A 19626-nucleotide genomic window follows, 5' to 3' on the forward strand; every position below is an offset into this window, starting at 1 on the left:
AGGGTCCAAATTGAACCAAACTACAGACGCAGCGTTGGTGCTGAGGAACTGGTATAAGGATGTAACAGCAAAAAAACGGAATTAGAGTCGGAGAAACAGGAGTCCCACCCGCTAGTGACACCAAAATCTCTCCCCGGGGACCCCTGTGACCGTGACTGCTAAGAAATTGTCAAAGCCTGTTGATGTGTTTCATCTTGAAGATGGGGACCTCGTGAGGAGCTGGGACTAAGATGCAGAAGAAATACAGTGAGATTTTCTGAGCTGGCAGCAGCACTCAAACGGGGAGTTTGGCCTGAGGAGGGAAAGTCCCACGTGCCAGCCTGCTGTGGAAGAAGACTGTGTGAGCCTGGAAGACCAAGTTCCCTGGTCAGGACTTCTCTGTGTCCTCGATGTGACCAAGGAAAGGTACTGCTGAGCTGTCACCCTGAGCACACCCTGGTGCCTCTTGGCAAGTCCACTACACACCAGGGTGAAGAATGAGTTGTGAGAGCTCGCAGGGAGATCACGATGGCCCGTAACTCCAGCTCCTGGTGCTCCCATCACCAAGCAAAAAGATGCTTGCTATCATTATTTAAAAGCTTCCGCTCAAAGACACAGTTAAGGCTGGGTGCTTATAATCCCAGAGCACACAGCATTGAGGCAGGAGGTCTGCAACTAGGTGGTAAACTTAGGCCCTGCCCAGGATACAGAGCAAACCTGTTTTGGCCTACACAGGTCTATAGTCTAGCAGGTGTCCTGTAGGAGGAGTCACGGCTGTGTTCACCGTGATGAAAAGCATGCCTACTGTACTCCAAAGCCATTCACAGTGCATCTGCTAGGCCTGGGCTGAGTCCCGTGGTCTTCCCAGGCTCACTGTGCCTTCAGCAGTAGCCCACACAGACACGTGAGCTCAGCTCATGTTTTCCTTGGCTCTCCAAACACCTCAAAACAAGCACTCCTTCCTGCCCTTAAACAACCAGCTCCCTTAGCCCCCAAGGTGTTTGCCTTCCCTTTCCAGCCCTAAGGTGTCCTGTCCGGGAAGACTCCACCTAGCCTTCCCTCAGGGACTTCTCCTTTTTAAAGCTACTGCTTCTTTTCAGGGTAGTTACAGAACTTGAGAATATTTTCCCACTGCAGAATGTAAGTTAGGGTCGGGTATGTCATATTTAGTGACAAATTCCCACCGGAACTTCTAGTTAACAAGGTTTTTTTTTTTTTTAAACACAAGACTGCACAGCCAATAGTTTTCTTCCTTCTTGCAGTAAATATCCAAACCACAGGTTAGGATGTGGAAGGAGGAGGTGCCCCGTGCTGGCTGCAGTGGAGCACTTCAGTGAGCACTCCCCATTTCCCGAGTGCAGGAGCATCCAGCCGCAAGTGTGACAGTGATGAAGGCAGGGATGGGAGCCACTCCAGAGGAAGCCAGGCTGCCTTCCTATGTCCTACTCCCTGGTAAACTGGACAGTGAAGACTTCCATATGCAAATGAGTTAACTACCATTCAAAGGCCTGAGGTCTAGTCTAGAATTAGACAAATGACAGAGTTGTTATAGTGCATTCTGCCAAAAGTCTCCTATGCTTTCCACAGAGCCAAAAGCAAGGGTATGTGTGCATGCACGTGCACGCACACACACATGTGCACACACACACACACACACACACACACACACACCTCCATCCCCACCACTCCCAGAACAATGTCAAGTGTCCACAACCATGTTCAAATCAAATGATAAGATTTATTATGTCTCTGTTACACAGTAAGTGAAAATAGGTCAATTTAGAACTTTCTCAGATTTGCCTGGGCTTCCCGTGGACTGAGAGGCCAGCGTGAGATGCTTGGGCTGACAACTCTGGACTGGCTCTCAGCCTAGGCGAGTCCTTGCACTGCGTTAGAGAACTTCACCTGTGTCCTTCATAGCATCTTCCTCTTTTCAAATTCCTTCACAAACAGAAGAGAAGAAAAGACACACATTACATTCAAGGGACCGCGACCTTCAAAGTATCATCTCTAGGACCTTGACTCTGCACAGATAAATGTACTGGACACTAGGTAACTACTTTCAAACCAGTCTGCCTCAGTGCCAGAGCGACAGTTTGACTTCTTCCTGTAAACGCCAGAGCCACAGGCTTTAATAATCCTGTCTTCACTGCAAAATCACTGCTGGGTTGATGGGCACCACTGCTTATCAAGCCTATAACGCCATGTATGCAAATGCAACAGGCCCTTTAATAAGGCAATAAGACTTTCCAGAGAATAAAACTCAACACTGATTCAACTAGAATTTGAACAAAATGTCAAAAACCTTAGAAATGCCTGAAACACACAATTGCCTGAACAGAAGGAGCCACGTTAGCAGGCAGGCAGGAGCAACGGGACAGACACCACCTGCCAGTTGCAGGTGCAGAGCGGGAAGCCCTACAAAAAGTGCTTACTTTTTACCCTTTCCTGAGTTTCAAGAACACTTCCTCATATACGGAATATGATTTTCAGAAGGCAAGATATGCAAAGACTTGATCAAACAGGGAGTCTTTTAGAATCCCTAACATGAGGGCAAAGTACACGCGACAGCAGAATTTTTAATTCTCTGATAACTATTCCCTTCTAGAAAAATAATTGGTGCCTATTTTTAGCTTAAGACATAGGGTTTTGTTGTTAAAAGACAAGGCCATACTGAGCTGTTGTCTTATCTACCTTTCTTTCTGTTTTGTCAAAGTTAAAACTCTCATAGAGCAAAGAGGAAAATAGTAAAACACAGGAGGGGGAGAGAGCCATGATATTCAAGAAGACATACTGAGAATCGCTGCAGAGACTACAGGGAACAGATAAACTGAGGATGGGGGTTTTGTACCACAGCATCCTACTAGAAAGGAAAAGCAAAGGCAGCTGCAATGCAGCTCCTCTAACTAGTGAGCAATGGGACAGCACCACAATCAGTCACAGCATAGCCGTTCACAGCACAGCCAATCAAGGCATAGGGCAAGGTACAGGCCCACCCTCCTCAGGTCCTAACTCCCAGCACCTTTATACTGTTTGCTTCCTTAGTAAACTGCAGCCACGGTCTGGAAACAGACACCTGTGGAGTTAAGATGGCTACATCCCAATTTCCTGGAAAACCACAAACATGAAACACAGAGCTACAACCCTTCCACATCCCAGGCTGCACATCAGTGTGCCTGTGACCTCTGAAATGCTTCTGCGGACACCATGCCTTGTCACTGAAAAAAAACATACCTACATTTAAATCAGTTTTTTGGGGGGATTGCTGGGGAGGGGGGAAGCAGGGGGTTCAAGTAGGGTTTCTCTGGGTAGCCCTGGATATCCTGGAGCTCACTCTGTAGACCAGGCTGGCCTCAATCTCAGGGATCCACCTGCCTCTGCCTCCCAAATCAAGTACAGGGAATAAAGGTGTGTGCCACCATAGCCTGGCTTAGAAGGTTTACATTAGAGCTTCCTAATGCTGCAATTCTTTAATACGGATCCTCATGCTATGGGGCCCCATCATAAAATTATTTTGTTGCTACTTCGTAACTATGCTTTGCTACTGTTATGAATTGTAATGTCAGCATCTGATATGCAGGATGGTCTTAGGTGACCCCGAAAGGGTCGTGATTCCCCCTGGTAGAGAGCCGCTGCATTAGGGCATCAGAAAATTAAGCTACGGAAAGAGAAGGAACACAGCCCCTGTGTACTCACCTTATACATGGTGGTCCCCAGCTGTGCGGGGGACATGCTGACAACAACCCCTGCACTCTGAAGGGCAGAGATCTTCTCTTTAGCGCCACCTTTTCCTCCAGCAATAATTGCCCCTGCATGGCCCATCCTTCTGCCAGGAGGAGCAGTTATACCAGCAATGAAGGACACTACAGGCTTGGCATTTGGACCCTGGAGAGAGAAAGACATTTTAAACACTTGAAGAGTAAGTCAATCAAACTGGACCTGAAATCCATGACTTGGTAGACAGGAAGTGGCTTGGGAAGGAAAATCCATCACTCAACCCCAACACTGAACCGGGGACATTGGAGAGACTCAGCTTTCCACACCACACAGAAGCTGCCCCGAGACCTTGATCTGCCAAGTACCGGCACTGTCACCACCACGAGCTGTTCCACACGGAACCGTTCTTGTGATAACCAACACAGCACACCTACCTGAAAATTCCGTTTTCTGACCTGTGACAATAAAGATCCAAGCTCAACCAGTCGTCTTGTTTGACTTCTACACAACTCCATGTCAAGTTATTATATAATCCCATCCTTAACAAACGTCCTCAAAGAGAAAGATGAGGGTGGTGGGCACAGGGAAGAGCCAGGACTTGGACTCCATTCCCTCACTAACAGATCTGGACCTCCTTGTATATGCATCAACATGGACGACAGTCACTAGTTCCCTCTGCTCTAAAATTCTACCGTCTAAGATAGTCGAGGCTGACTGTTCAACAAAATACAGCCTGAACACAAACTCATTTACATTAACTATCACTGTACTAGATTTTGATATTAAAGTTTTTTAAAGCCCATACACAGGAACCAATGGTTTCTAAGCTCTGGGCTTACATTGCAGTTGAGGAAATACTATCAAAATAAATGATTACATATCAATCCATCATGAGATACCACACAGCAACACATGACTATATAGTCAGATTTCATAAGGAATCCAAAAAGAACAAGTCTGAAGCATGGAATCAAGAGCTTCACTCAAGGGTCACAGTTTAATAAAGCTAATAACTAACTCTTGTTTCATTGGGAACATTAAATGAAACCAATTTTCTTTTTAGCCACAGATCCCTGGACCTAGCCCACTGGTTCTGCAGGTTCTACCAGGTTATGAAGGTCTGCTGTGGCTGGCTCTGGCCTTGACTCCCACAGCTCTTTCCTGCTGTAGATGTCACGCCCTGACTTCTCTGCACCTGGCTCAAAATGCTCCTCACCCTCCGTGCACATATGCAGCTTTACACGTGTGACCCATCCCTCCCTCCCGACAGAAGCTGTCTGCCTCCTCCCACTTCTCACCGATGCCCTGGGATGACGGGCTCCTGAGGCCCTGCTCTGGCCCTCACAGGAGTCTGTCACACACACAGCACACTGGCTGTGCTCTTTTTCCCATGTTTTCCTACTAAGCAATGAGATCCCTGAACAGGAAACCCTCCCTCCGTTCCCTAAGCCCAGCGCCACTGCAGTGCCTGAGAGAGAACACACAGCAAACAGGCTCCAGTCATCCATTCATCCCTGTGGTCCCTGCACAGACTTTGAGGATCTCCTATTTGTGGTATGAACTTCTACTTCATCTGCTCCCTAAGAGCCCCCTAAAATGGCAATGCTGCTACACCAGGGAAGGATTATAAGCTTGACTGTCAAACAAAATTACACTCTGTCTCTGTCTCTGTCAATGGAGATTTCTGAAGGGAAGAAAAATGGAATGAGGCAGCGGGAAGTGTGGTGAGAAATGAGGACCAAGTGATGAGAAATACAAAAAGTCTAAACACAAGCCTGGCTGCGATGGCTCAGTGTACACAGCACAGCCCAGGAGGACTCTTCCTGTCCCTCCCCATCTGCCTGCACCAACCTTCAGTAGACGCTATTTATTGTTTATGCCACACCATGTATGATCTGTTTTATGCAACACTTTGTCTTAAGCTGCTTAACCTTGAACCACATACAGATCAGATTCTCCAATAAAAAAATTAGTAAGATATAAACAAACTCTGCAAAACCCAACCAGAAATAATTGATGTGGGAGTGATTTCTTTCTTAACTGTTCCTTTCATTGGTTAATTAATAAAGAAAAATGCTTGGCCTTTGATAGTACAGAAAATTAGGTAGGCGGAGAAAACAGAACAGAATGCTGGGAGAAAGAAGCCGAGTCAGACAGTCACCATGATTCTCCCACTCCAGACAGACACAGGTTAAGATCTTTCCTGGTAAGCCAGCTCGTGGGCTACACAGAATATTAGATATGGGTTAGATCAATATGTAAGAGCTAGCCAATAAGAGGTTAAAACTAATGGGCCAAGCAGTGTTTAAAAGAATAGTTTCAGGGCTGGAGAGATGGCTCAGTGGTTAAGAGCATTGCCTGCTCTTCCAAAGGTCCTGAGTTCAATTCCCGGCAACCACATGGGGTGGCTCACAACCATCTGTAATGGGGTCTGGTGCCCTCTTCTGGCCTGCAGACATACACACAGACAGAATATTGTCTACATAATAAATAAATAAATGTTTAAAAAAAAAAAGATACAGTTTCCGTGTAATTATTTCGGGGCATAAGCTAGTCAGACAGCCGGGAGCCGGGGCGGCAGAAATGCAGCCCACAGCTGCTTCCTACAACAAATAATAAACGGAAAAAATGTGCATGTTTCCCACTAAACTTGAAAACTGGCTATGGAATCAGAGTTGGGAGCCAATTCACTTTAATATTAATTTAACAGTAGAATAGAGTATCTGATTTTTTTCTAAAGAGAAGTCAGTTTTTACTTAAACTTTCAAACTTTTCTGAACTTATGATAGCAGCTAAAAATCTATCCTGCTCATTTCTCAGCACTCGCAGTGCTTTCTAGGGACTATGCCAAAGAGACCCTGACATGCATAAGTAGCAAGCTGGCATGTCATACGGGGCATGGATCTGAGGCGGTGGCAGGGGGGTCTGCAAGGAGCCAGAACATGTGCCAAATAGGGCCTCCAGTCACACTTACATCCACTGTGACACACACTCCAATGGACAACTTGAGAGATGTGCTCACTCCACACTAGGCATGCTCCCCACTATGGTATATGTAGGGCAGAGAAATGTGGTCTGCTGAGGTCTCTGCAGTCAGCAAGCAGAGCGAGCAAGAAGGGGCGGGGCAAAATAATGCCTCAAGGACTTGCCTTTAGTGCCCTGTTTCCTCCAACTAGGTCCACCTCCTAAATTTCCATAATCTCCATAGTGCTACCAGCCAGGGACCAAGCCCTCCACACGTGACCTTACAGGGACACTTCACATCCAGAGCACAACACCTCTGTGGAGCTGAGTCCCTTCTACTAGCACAGACTAAAGCTAGCAGGGGGGAAGATCACCGAGAAGGCTGTAAAGGAAAGGTTCTTTAGAGGGTCAACCTTGAGAAAGGCAAAGAGCAGCTATTTCCCTTGGAATTTAAAGAAAACCAGGGACCTTGGATTTAAGACTCAAGTCAGGTGTGGGCTTCCACCCACGGCCTGAATTCTCTCCACTTAGCATGAGGCCAATGTATCAGCTACGCAGTGTGGGTTGATGTCTGGGGAAAAGGGCTCAAGGTAGAGAAGTAGACAACAGCATTATGGGAAGCAGGGAAAAGGACGAGCTCAGAATCTAGAATTATCTGAGTGTTATAGAATAGAAAGTCTAGGTTTAAAGGTAGCTCCAATGTTTTCTTGAGAGATTAATCCATGAAAGATTAAAGATAATTTCTAAAACAAGCCCTGGTGTCAGTCAGCATAGAGACCTGTATTCTTCCGAACACAAACTTACTGAGTTATGTTCCTTCAGGAATTCGGCAGCGTGTTCTTCAGCATGACCACCAATTTCACCAATCAGTATAATGCCTTTTGTGGCTGGATCATTGAGGAAGACATCAAGGCAATCAATAAAATTTGTCCCATTAAAGGGGTCACCTCCAATGCCTGAGGTCAAAGGATATCAGTATTAGTCAAAATGTAAGGATGAACCATGGAACTTAGGTCAAGAAATATTCTAACTCAGTTTTTAATTCTTTGTACCCTTTATCTTTAATATTTTTAGATTGCAACACTACTCTTCAACATTCAAAGATCACAAATGACATTGTTTCTGTTTACAGTGGTGTATGTATGTAAGTAGGGGTCGGCTGGCCATCATCACAAAACTAGCTCTCTTTACACAACCCATGAAACTACTCCACACTAACAAGTGTGCCTTGTAAGAACGTGGGTGTGTGCGGAGTGAGTCTCCCTTGGACACTTGTTCTTGATTCTACTTCTTTGAGCACGTACGTGATGAACTTGAAAACACTACTCTGACAGAGTCGGCTATCTGCATGACGTACACCACACGGCAAGATTGAACAATGAGCAAGTGTCTTTGCAAAGAGGAATTCTTTTTATTTTATTTTTTTTATTTATTTAAGATTTCTGCCTCCTCCCTTCCACCACCTCCCATATCCCCCCTCCCCCAATCAAGTCCCCCTCCCTCATTCTTGACAAGTGCTGCAGGGACTGAGTTTGAAGATGCACTGTCAGTGAGCAACAGGATGGAAGCTTCCCTGGCCCTGCAGATCCCAAGTTAGGAAATGGCAGAGCCTGCACACAGGGCTCTACTCTGAGCACATCACATTTTAGAACTTGGAAAGCAATGAAGCAAATGTTCCCTACTCTCTGCCTGCCAATGTTTTAGTTTTTAAATTACAAACTTGTTGAGGATGAGAATGATCTTCACTTTTCAACACATCTTTCAGAAATAAAGCTGAGAAGAGGAAACAGTGTTGATGAGGTGGCAGCCAGGTGTCAAGCCCGTCTGCCTTACAAGCATGAGACCCGGCATCAGCGAATGCCCAGCGTCTGTGGAAGGGCATTATCACCTCCAGTTACAAGAACTGAATCTCAAGAAGATGGAAATGGCAAGTCTGTTTCAAACTTAGTTCTTAAGTCTCCATGACACCAAATGATCTTGTGCCTAACACTGTGTCCTGCAAATAGAAAGGCTTGATTCATGTTTTCAAATTGAATGTATTTATTTAGAGTATAATAAAAATATTGTAGGGTTCTGTTTTATAATTTTTATTATAAAAAGATACTTTTAATAGACTTTTAAAAGGTATTCTGAGGATTTGAAGATTTTAAAATGAGAAACATCTAGTTTTGGGGAAGGAGGGAAGGAAGGAAGGAAGGAAAAAAAGACAGGTACTCAGTAAAACCCGTTCTGGCTTTTTAGTGTCGGACAGTGCTGTGTGACACAGAGAAACCGCAGGGCAGATAGCCAACCTCAACCTTGACTCTGCCCAGTAAGGTACATGTTTCAGCCTTGGCTCAGAGGTGCCTCAGGGGTTGCCCAGAGAGACAGTGAGGCAAGAAATTTGCTAACTACAAAACACAGAACAAAACTGTGATAACAGAAAGTCAAATGTGAGGAGCCATGTCTTCACTGCAAATGAAATTAGTGATGCTTCGGGCGCCATGCCCATCCCACAGCCACCTGTACTACGGTGTGCGCTCCTCAACCTAGTAATCAAATCTCCAAACATACAGAAAGCACCACACTTCCGCAGAGTAAATGTAAGATCGTGGCATCCTCTTACTAAAATGGTATCAAAGCCTCTTATAAACCATCTGGTAAGTTCTTGTCGCTGTGCTTGTTCCTTAAGGATGCTCCACTCCACTAAAGACTGGCCAAGCACTCACCAATGCACAAGGACTGCCCTAGGCCAACTTGGGTCGTTTGGTGAACTGCTTCGTAAGTCAGCGTGCCGGATCTGGACACAATACCTTAAAAGGAAGAGAATAAAAACTCTCAGATTGTGTGGATGAGAGACTGTCAGATGATAATGAAACTAACGCAGGATTGTAAAAAAATTCACATCTTAATTTGCCACTTTAATCAACTATATCTTCAAATGATAAAGACAAAAAAGGAAGTATTTCATTAGTTAGGGTAGTTTTCTGATGATGAAACCAATGCCAAGACAAAGAAACAAACCCCACCCCCCAAAAAAAAAACACCTTAAAAATCCCCCTTCTGAGACTCTTTATGGAGAGCATAATGTTAATATGAACTTGATAAGCATAATCTTGCTCAGGGAAATGGAACAGACTGGCTTTAGGTACCCTAGCCACTAAACCATAAAACAGCATTAATTGTATTTAACATTATCTACCCTCCCCACAGCTATTTTTCTAAGAATTTTCACACAATATATAGGCAAGATTCCTCTGGATTCAGCTATCCTCCCATTTAACCTCCTCACTGTACCAAGCCTGTGGTGAGAGCACCTAACTTCATAACCAAGATCTACAGGAGAAGGGCAGCAACAAGGGTCCAGTCAAGCTCACCAGGCAATTAGTGCCATGCAGCAATCCATGCAGTCCTTACAAGAACAGGTATGCGATGCAGAGATTCCTAATTCTATACAGCTTAACTAACTTTGGTTTTTACAAAGGATTAAGTTTTTGAATGTCACATAAAACACATCAGAGCATTGACTCTGAAGCTTGGACAGCTCTAGTATGCCCATGGGTTGCTGTCCTGAATCTCCTGCCTTGGGTAAGACTTTGTCCTAAGACTATGACCTCCTATGGGTCATACAGGTAGGAGAATTCTTGTCTCACTAACACCAAAACCATGACCATCAGCTAACCTCAGCTTCCAGGCAGGATGTTCAGTCTTAGGCAAAGTGCTGCGTCTCCTCTGTCACTGCACACTCATGGGCATGACATACGTGATCTATGCAAACACACCTCTGCCCTTGGACTCAGGGAGACAAGACTGCAGATTCTCCACGTGAAACAGCCACACTGGAAGCAAGCATGCCTGGAGCTCCAGCATGCCGCCATGTGGATCTTTAGATGGGTTCCATAGGTGGAGACTGATCATTTGTTTCTCGGCTGCCCAGACCCACAGCTCCCTGACAATATTTCAGCTCACGGAGAACTGCACCAACTCCCTAGCCGAGTACAACTCTTTCCCACAGCCCTGGCCTATCCCTTAATGTGTTTAAAGAACTGTGTTGTTCCTCCACTATCCTTCATGCTTCCCCACCTTTTCCTATTCATTTTGCTTCAAATGGAGCACCACCTTTCCACCCTCTGACAAACATGCCAACTATCCATCAAAGCCACACAAAGTCCGAGTGCTGCTTTCCCACACAGGTCCTCCTGGACTGCCCCAACAGGACTGAGATGGGATCTGCTTTTCTCAGTCTCCTTGTCGTTTCTGCTTCCTACAGCTCTTAAGAGAGGGGCTTATGTGCCACAATGTGACCCTAAATATTTCCAAGAAAGAACAACTTTCTTCTCTAAACGGGTCACCATAGAGCACAGCAGAAGAACACACAGACTCCCTTCCCTCTAGAGGTCAGGGCTGGTGAAGACAATACTCAGTAGCCTCAGTGACCTATGGGTAACTATTTTGTTCTCTCTGGGTATTGTAGCAAACTCTACAAACTATTAGCAGCAGACCAAAGAACATAAACACTACTTAAACAGGCACCAGGCTGTATGAAGCAGGCCCACTGGGGCTCCTGCAACCTCCCTTCCTTATGAACCGCTGGCAGCAGGGCTGACAAGTTCAAAGAAGAAAGTAATCAACAAAAAGTGTGATGTTTAACCTAATTCTGCAGACTACACCATCAGCAATGCCCCACAATGCAACTGTTCCGATTTAGCACTGATAGTTATGGTCACAGGTAGAGATGAACACTGCTACCAGCTATTTCTACAGACAGTCAAAGTTAGCTGCACAGTCTAATTTAAAACTAGCACAGCTAACTTTGAATTGCGGATTGGCCACGGTCTTAAAGAACCAAACAAGTCACAGTACAATCTCCCAAGGCATTTTGAGAAAGTTTGTGACATTAAAGTTTGTGCAAGCAAAATAAGTTTCAGATGGGACACAGAAACAGTAATGGAAAAAATGTTCCTGGCTCACTCTTACCAAGTATACCTCTTGCTCAGGAATAAAGTTTGCCTCCCTTGAAATGGTAGTATCTTTCACTGTGACCCCAAAATTACCTCTAATAATTTAAGGGCTCACTTCAGGAAACTACCTCACCTGAAGGAGTACCTCAGATCCCCCCCTAGTGTAAACACAGCCTACCAGATCCTTTTTGGTGGCTCTTGGGTACTGGGCCTCTGGCATCCTCCAAGTTAGCAAAAGAATCCAGGTTTGGAAGTCTCTGGACTATACAGGGGGAGCCCAAGGAAAGGAACAAGAACCACTCTGTGCACAAGCCAAAGGTAGAAGGGCTATGGAGACAACAACGCAGTCCTTTGGTGGTCAGTGTATCCTAAAGATAAAACTTGCCTTTGACATGAAACTCAGTGCAAGAGACCTCCATAAAGAAAATTGAGCACAAGACAATGCAGGACGGGAAAATAACCTAGATAACTTTCAGTTCCCTCAGAGAACCTGGGAATCCTTCTGTCAGGTCTGGTAGAAGCAACAAAGTCAGTCTTGTGATACGAGTAAATCTGACTGCCTCAGAAGATGTTGCTCAGAAACTACTTTTCTAATTAGGAGAAGTGTCACAAGGCTGCTAGTGTTTTAAATTAGGATTAACTACTTTAACAAACTGGTTATCAAAGGTCTTAAATTCCTGCCAACATGGGAAGTCACAGTTCCATCTGATCTCAGCCTACATAATGTTCAAGTGGGATAAAAGGAGGCCAAGCAGCAATTTGTGCCTGTGGGCGGAGGAAAGGCCACAACACATCCAGATGACAACACCTGGTGTCCACAGCTATAACTTCTGTGAAGCCACACAGGCCAGACATCAGACTTTTAGCAGTTATCAAAGAGCATGCAAAGTAGATTGCAAGTTCATTACCCTGGAGACCAACCGTAGAAGCTAAGGAAACCAAGGAGCCCAACAGATTCTAATGGACTTTGATTTGGACATTTAGTAGCTTCATCCCCGCCAGAGGTCAGAAGTATTTTAGGAGCTCTATCTCTGATCTGGTTCCTGGATGATTCTAGTTACCTCTTTGGGGAGGGGTGAACGTTAAAGCTGCAATGAAGGCCATAAGAGAAAACCACTTCCAGTCAAGAGAACAGAAACTCTGGCCTAGAGACAGACCCAGCATTCCAAAGGGCCAGGTAAATCTCCAAGGAACCCTCCCTAGGAAGGCGGGCTCACCTGAAATCATGCTAACAAAAGCCTACCTCAGGATTAGTTTCTTAGCACATGTTAGTGAGTTTGAAGAAAGCAGTGTTTACAGAAAAAAGAGGGCTTCATAAGAAATGTCAAATATGAGACTTTTCCATCAAATCCTAAAAATTTGTGTTAAGGACAAGGAATTAAAATCCTTTTATCTCCTACCTTGAAAACCTTTTGTGTAAATGTTTTAATCCCCCCAGCAGCACCCAGTAAAACTTTGTTTTTAGGCCGATAGCTTTATTCTAGGAATCTGATGGCCTGGAGCAGGAACCTTACCAAGTACACCTCTTGCTCAGGAATAAAGTTTGCCTTCCCTTGAAATGGTAGTATCTTTCACTGTGACCCCAAAATTACTTCTAATAATTTGGGGGCTCACTTCAGGAAACTACCTCAAGTTTCCTCAAGGCCTGGAGCAGGAACCTTGTCTCCTTGGAGCAGTGACCTGTGTGCCAGCTCTTTTCAGACTAGCCAAATGACTGAAGACTGTGAGGCGAACCCCTGCACTTCCTGTCTCTGTGTGTCTGCTCTTCCAAGTGCACCCTCTTGTTCAAGAGTAAAGAAGAAGGCACTCTTCAACGTGAGCCATCAGAGACAGAAAATAAAACCCAACATAATATCATTTCTGCCCCCAAAGAGTAAGTTCACTGAAGACGAGAACACTGGAAGATGACGGGTGACGAGAATACAAAACAGCACAATCACCTCCTACAACTCTCTGGCAGCTTCTTTAAAAGTCTAACAACTTAACTTGTGTTCTTGTAAATTTTATCCAACAGAAATGAAAGTGTATCCACAGCAAGGCCTGCATTTTAGTCCTCCTGCTCCTAACGCTCAAACCTGAAAACAGCCCAAACGACCACAGAGAAAAATGGATAAACAAACAGTGGTGAATGCCACATCCAGCAGACAGCTACTGAGCCAGAAGCTGACGTTCACTACGGATACAGGAAACAAACTCAGAGTTTGAATGGAAGAGGAATCACTACTCTCCTCCCCAGACCATCAATGCGCCTACAGAATTAGAACCAATTCTCAAATAGATGCATTAAATTTGGGACAGATCACTGACTCACTGTAAGAACGAATTTATTACAGTCACACATTTATTTAGTCACAAATTCCCTGTGAGTTTGAATGATGAAATTTTCACTTTTTAGTCTACCAGAAGGTAACAAATTTACTCACCTATCTTTCCTTTCTTGTGAATGTGGCCAGGCATGATGCCAATTTTGCATTCTCCGGGCTGGAGGAAAGTAAAGTGCAGTTTTCAGAAAAGTTCTGAAGAAAATTCTAACTCTAAAGTCTCTCTCTCTCTGTCTCTCTCCCTCACACACACACACACACACACGCACACACGCTTCAACAGACTCAAAGCTGTGTGGCTTCACAAAGACTACACTGGGCTTCCTTCATATTTTGCACTCACATTGATGACTCCAGGGCAGTTTGGCCCAATCAGCCTGGTCGTTCCCTGGCGCGTCAGTTTGTGCCTGACCCGTACCATATCCTGCTGCGGGATGCCTTCAGTGATGCACACAACCAAGGGAATCTCTGCATCAATCGCTTCATCAATGGCGGCAGCAGCAAAAGGAGGAGGCACATAAATAACAGAAGCCGTCGCTCCTGTTTTCTCTTTGGCCTGAAACATTGACCACAATTGGTTGAGTCACAAATGAAATGCACTCGATAACCTGATTTGACTAGTGTCTAGGAAGGGGTCATGGTCAGCTCTCCTCACTCTGCAGTCCATGACATGGTTAGACTCTTTTCTGTCCCCTTTGAATGTCACTGGAAATTAAAAGGTTCAGTACATCTTACCCTATAAAAGGACAGTAAACCTGAGAGCACTGCCGGATTTGCACCTGTGTTCTCTTTTCCCTGGGTCCATGCACAGCATCACTGTTCCTCCCCAGACTCACTAACAAGATCCAGTGCCCAGCTTCAGGCTCTGCAAGTCTTTAGAAAAGCCAGGGAATCCAAGAGCTCAGAACTTGGCTGTTAAGCACCCATTTTAAATCCATGGTAAATACTATCAACAAACGGTGAAAGTAGACTGTTCCTTTTAATACAGATTTAGTGTGTGTGTGTGTGTACACATGCATGCATGCTCGCGCCTGCCCTAAGAGGTCAGAAAAGGATGCTGGATCCCTGGAGCTTGAATTATAGGCAGTTGTCAGGAGTCAAGGTGTGGGTGCTGGAAAGTAACCAAACTTGGGTCTTCTAGAAGAGCACCAAGAGCTCTCAACCTCACCACTGGGCCACTTAAGTGAAGTGTTCTTACCTGACATTTTACTTAATCCATTCTTACTAGAAATCAACAAATCATACTAAGTGTAGATACATACAAGGCAACAGAGTAAGAACGAGGCTTAAATAGGCATTAAGATTAAAGGTGTCCCTCTGATCCTGTGCTCTCCATGGTCATGACCTGATCCTCCACATGTGGCCTTGGTGCATGTGCATTCTTCTATTCATCATCTGATTTTGGAGTTTTGTTTTCGTTTTTCTGAGACAGGATCTCTCTATGTAGCGCTGGTTGTCCTGAACTCACTATATAGACCAGTCTGGCCTCAACTCTGCTGGGACTAAGAGCATGTAGCACCCAGCCCAGTTCTCCAACCTTTCTGTGTGGCCATGCCTCCCTCTCTAATGGAAGTCCTGGAGTTACAGAGTTCAGACTGCAAGAGCAGCAGCAGCTCCCCAGCAGCCCTGTGAAGGCTCTGCATAGGAATCCGTTTCTGGGATACTCCTGGACCCCATCATCCCAGTCTACAGATGAGATGCTGAAGCCCGGGGAGGGGTCCATGAGGCTCCCCACTACCAGCAGTTGATGTTTGTTGCAGGAAGGGGAGCTGTTTTATTCTTCAGGGCTGTAGCTGCTGATAAGGTACCCTTGCTAAACAGTAGCCTCCAGTTCAGGCTCAGACAAACTACTCCAATTAAACTCAGTGGGGCACACACATGAAGACTCAAAGTAGGAAGGGAAGAGTCCTTGGGAAGAAGGGCCTTGTCAGGGAGAAAGAAGAGGGGCACGAGGATGACCAGATGGTGCACATCTTTAGCAAAACTCATGTACTGGATCTTACCACAATCCCAATTTCTCTAGGTTACTGGACATTCAGACAGCAAGCGACTCTCCCAAAAGGCACATAATTGAGACCTCTACCCACGGAATGCCCGTCTTTACCCACGGAATGCCTGTCTTTACCCACAGAATGCCTGTCTTTGCCCACGGAACGCCTGTCTTTACCCACGGAATGCCTGTCTTTATTGACGGAATGTCCGTCTTTACCCACGGAACGCCTGTCTTTACCCACAGAATGCCTGTCTTACCCACGGATTGCCTGTCTTTGCCCACGGAATGCCTGCCTGCCTTTGTCCACAGAATGCCTGTGCTTACCCACAGAACGCCTGTCTTTGCCCTGTTGCCTTTTCTCCACAAACCCAGAAGCCATTACTTACTTCCTTCACAGTATTAAAGACGGGCAAGCCTAGGTGTGTCTTGCCGCCCTTCCCTGGCGTGGTTCCTCCCACAAGTTTGGTGCCATAATCCAAGGCCTGCTGGCTATGAAAGGTGCCCTGTGAGGAAAAAGCACAGGATCCATAAAAAAGGCAGAAGGAGACAGTGGAGAAGCAAAGGCAATCTCAGCAACTTGGGAAAAGAAAACCAACCATACTAGGTGCTCCCAGGCAGCAACCTGAGCCCAGCACTCTCACCCACTGAGTAAGCACTGCCATCAGCACTGAAGTAAACTGGCTTCTGCAAAGCCAAGAGCCATTGAAGGTCCTTTCCTATCACTTGCTATAACTGGCTGCTGTTCTGAAATGCCCTGTTGCTTGTTAAAAGGCCATCCCATATTCCCTGTTCCTCATCTCTTTGCACCCCACTTTGCCCAACTGCAAATCCAGGATGGATCATTACATTTGTCCAACCTTGGCCTTTCCCTTTAAATTACATGGATAGCAAAAGCACAAGCTGGCTTAATCTATTTCACCAGCACCCACCATCACACACATGCACACACCCACTGCCAAGTAGTAACTAGAGAAAACCCACAGCTGTGCTAACTAGTCTACTTTAACTAAGGATCAGTCAATCGGCAGCGAGTCTTTCAGACCTCCCTGACACTTCCCTGTAACTCACTTTCTCTGGCAGCCTTTTTCCCAGACTCTTCCCACAACATGCCATACCACACACACACACACACACACACACACACACACACCCTGACCCAGCTGTAACAAGCACAACACAATGGCTCCGAAGACTGGGAGAGTCTTCCCCACTAACATTCAGGCCTCTGTTGCCTCCTGTTCTCCTTTCCCTTCTATCTCAGTTCATGCCTGTTGTGATGCCACCCTTACCAAGGTAGCAAGCAGAGTCTACAGGGTGAGCCTTGCCAATCGCACTCACACAACTAGCCGAGCCCTCTGCCCACAGTCACACACTCATTTGCCTACCTAACATCTCTATCTACAGAGCTGGCAGACATCTCTAACTCCACATATTCACACTGAGTTCCTGATCGCCCTCCTCTCAATCTGCTCCATCTGTTGATGACGACTCCACTCCCACAGACATTCAGACTAAAAGTATGATGTCACACACACCTTCTTCCTCTTAACCCTGAATTTACAGCCATTAGTAAATCTCACCACTGTATACTCAAAACAGCCAGTCTCTCTCCTACCTTCTGCTGGGAACTGTGTTGGCTGACGTCACCTCAACTCCTAGTAGCTTATTTTTGTTGCTCCCTTTGAATCCATTCCCCACATCACTAAAGGTTATCCTATAAAACCCGAGGAAAATCCTTCATCTGTCTAGCTCCCTAAATGTGAAGTTAACATGCCATCTGCCCTCATGGCAGAGCCCATACCTGCCAGCTCACAGTTGCTGTCATGCATGCCTGTCTGCGGCTTCCACATGGCAGGCAGTGCCTACCTGAAGGGCTTACTATGCATCCTGCATAAAACACCCCCTAGGTTCTCCAAGATTCACTCACAATCTCCTTTGGATCCTGGCTCAGACAGCAAACCTTGCCTGACCACCTGACCTAAGTCTTCTCCCCCACACCAGCCACACGGAACAGGCATACTCTTTCTCCTTCCCCCGGTTTGTTCCTCCATAGTGATTAGACTTCCTAGTACCACATAATTCAGTCATGAATTTTGCTGATGTATTTCCTCCTCTCAGCTGAGAGGAACACTCCATGAAGACAGTGATGACAGACACTCAACAATGACCAATCAACAGGGGAGGGTCGATGTGATAGGCCCTAAGAGTATTGAGTTGATTACTTAAGTATTTAATCATTTAATATAAAAATTGTGACTTTAAGGACTTTGGAAGTTCTTTAATTAAACTTTTCTCTTTATACTAGCAAACTCAGCCCTAAACAAATTAAGCAACTAGCTTGAAGCTAGTGACAGATGGCGTTTAGAAAGAGCCGAGTCAGCGCTCTGCACGCTCTCTTTAAACAGTGCTATTCTGTGTGTGGTCCACAGACCAACTCATCAAGAGTGAAAAGTGAGTAAGACAGAAGGAAAAGAAAAAGACTCCAAAAGAAAAACAACAAAAGTCTAAAACAATGTTCATAAGCATAACAGTGTGACACTATTGTAATGTTTATTGTGTTTCACAAAAATACTGATTAACATTGGATCAGAAAGTCAAAACCAACATCCTAACAGGTCCTTTACTCGTGAGTCTGACAAGCAGTGGCCTGGGCTGCACATCCAGTTGAGTAACAATGAATCCGTCCTCTAGCACTGAGGTGTGACTAAATAAGGGCGCTCCCATGCACAGGAAGCTTCTTCGCAGTTCTCATGGTCACCAGTGCAGACCAGGACAATTTCTGCAGCTCCTACGCGCCAGTGAAGAACCCACAGCACCCAATTGAATGTGCACGGCTACAATCCACTCTAACATACAAGGTGCGCACTGAGAAAGGAACTAACGTGACAAACCGCAAGCTTCTGTGGCACTCAGCTCAATATTCAGTCAAAAACACAAACAAAACCAGAAACTGAGACCATAAAGAGTCACAATTACTAAAAATGCAAACACAAGGGAAGTGAAAAGACCCAAAAACTAGAATTCAGGAGGCAGAGGTAGTCATATCTCCATAAGTTCAAAGCCAGCTGATATACACAGTGAGTTCTAGGTCAGCCAGGGCTACACAGTGAGGCTCTGTCCCAAAAAACGGAAGGCAGGCAGGCCGACGATGAATAAAAAGACTTGAGCAAATCGTTCCTGAATGTAGGAAGCAGAGTCAGTTCCAAACAGTGCTTGTATATGGAGCACAGCTCTTACAAAGATACCAGAGGTTAAAGTGTCACAAGAATGGCATATGAAGTTCAAGGGGAAAAAAAAGTATAATGAACTTCCTCAAGAATTTGAGGGTACCCTACAACAGATGGGCACAGGAGATCGCTTTCTATGTATAACCCCAGCAGCACAGACACTAAGGGCAACATTGAATAAATGGGACCTACTAAAACTGAGAAGCTTCTGTAAAGCAAAGGACACTGTCACTAAGACAAAAAGGCAACCCACTGACTGGGAGAAGATCTTCACCAACCCCGCAACAGACAAAGGTCTGATCTCCAAAATATATAGAGAACTCAAGAAACTAGACTTTCAAATGCTAATTAACCCAATTAAAAAATGGGACATTGAACTGAACAGAGAATTCTCAACAGAAGAAGTTCAAATGGCCAAAAGACACTTAAGGTCATGTTCAACCTCCTTAGCGATCAGGGAAATGCAAATCAAAACAACTTTGAGA

The 19626-nt window shown here is 45.4% G+C and overlaps 1 protein-coding gene across 1 annotated transcript in view; it reads right to left on the minus strand.

Annotated features, from left to right (window-relative positions):
* Positions 1-1697: 1697 nt before the first annotated feature.
* Suclg1 (succinate-CoA ligase GDP/ADP-forming subunit alpha) overlaps positions 1698-19626 on the minus strand; it is a 29803-nt gene continuing 11874 nt past the window's right edge. Inside the window, exons 3-9 of the mRNA XM_050130241.1 lie at positions 16301-16417; positions 14265-14477; positions 14024-14081; positions 9369-9452; positions 7465-7616; positions 3676-3864; positions 1698-1920 (exon numbers count right to left, since the gene is read on the minus strand). Of these exons, the coding sequence (XP_049986198.1) occupies positions 1894-1920; positions 3676-3864; positions 7465-7616; positions 9369-9452; positions 14024-14081; positions 14265-14477; positions 16301-16417 (840 nt within the window). The 3' untranslated portion in view covers positions 1698-1893. The remainder of the gene's footprint in view (positions 1921-3675; positions 3865-7464; positions 7617-9368; positions 9453-14023; positions 14082-14264; positions 14478-16300; positions 16418-19626) is intronic.

Source organism: Alexandromys fortis, unplaced genomic scaffold (genome assembly GCF_014885135.2).
Source record: "Alexandromys fortis isolate MF-2015 unplaced genomic scaffold, M_Fortis_MF-2015_v1.1 scaffold_336, whole genome shotgun sequence".
In the NCBI taxonomy this organism is placed as follows: domain Eukaryota; kingdom Metazoa; phylum Chordata; class Mammalia; order Rodentia; family Cricetidae; genus Alexandromys; species Alexandromys fortis.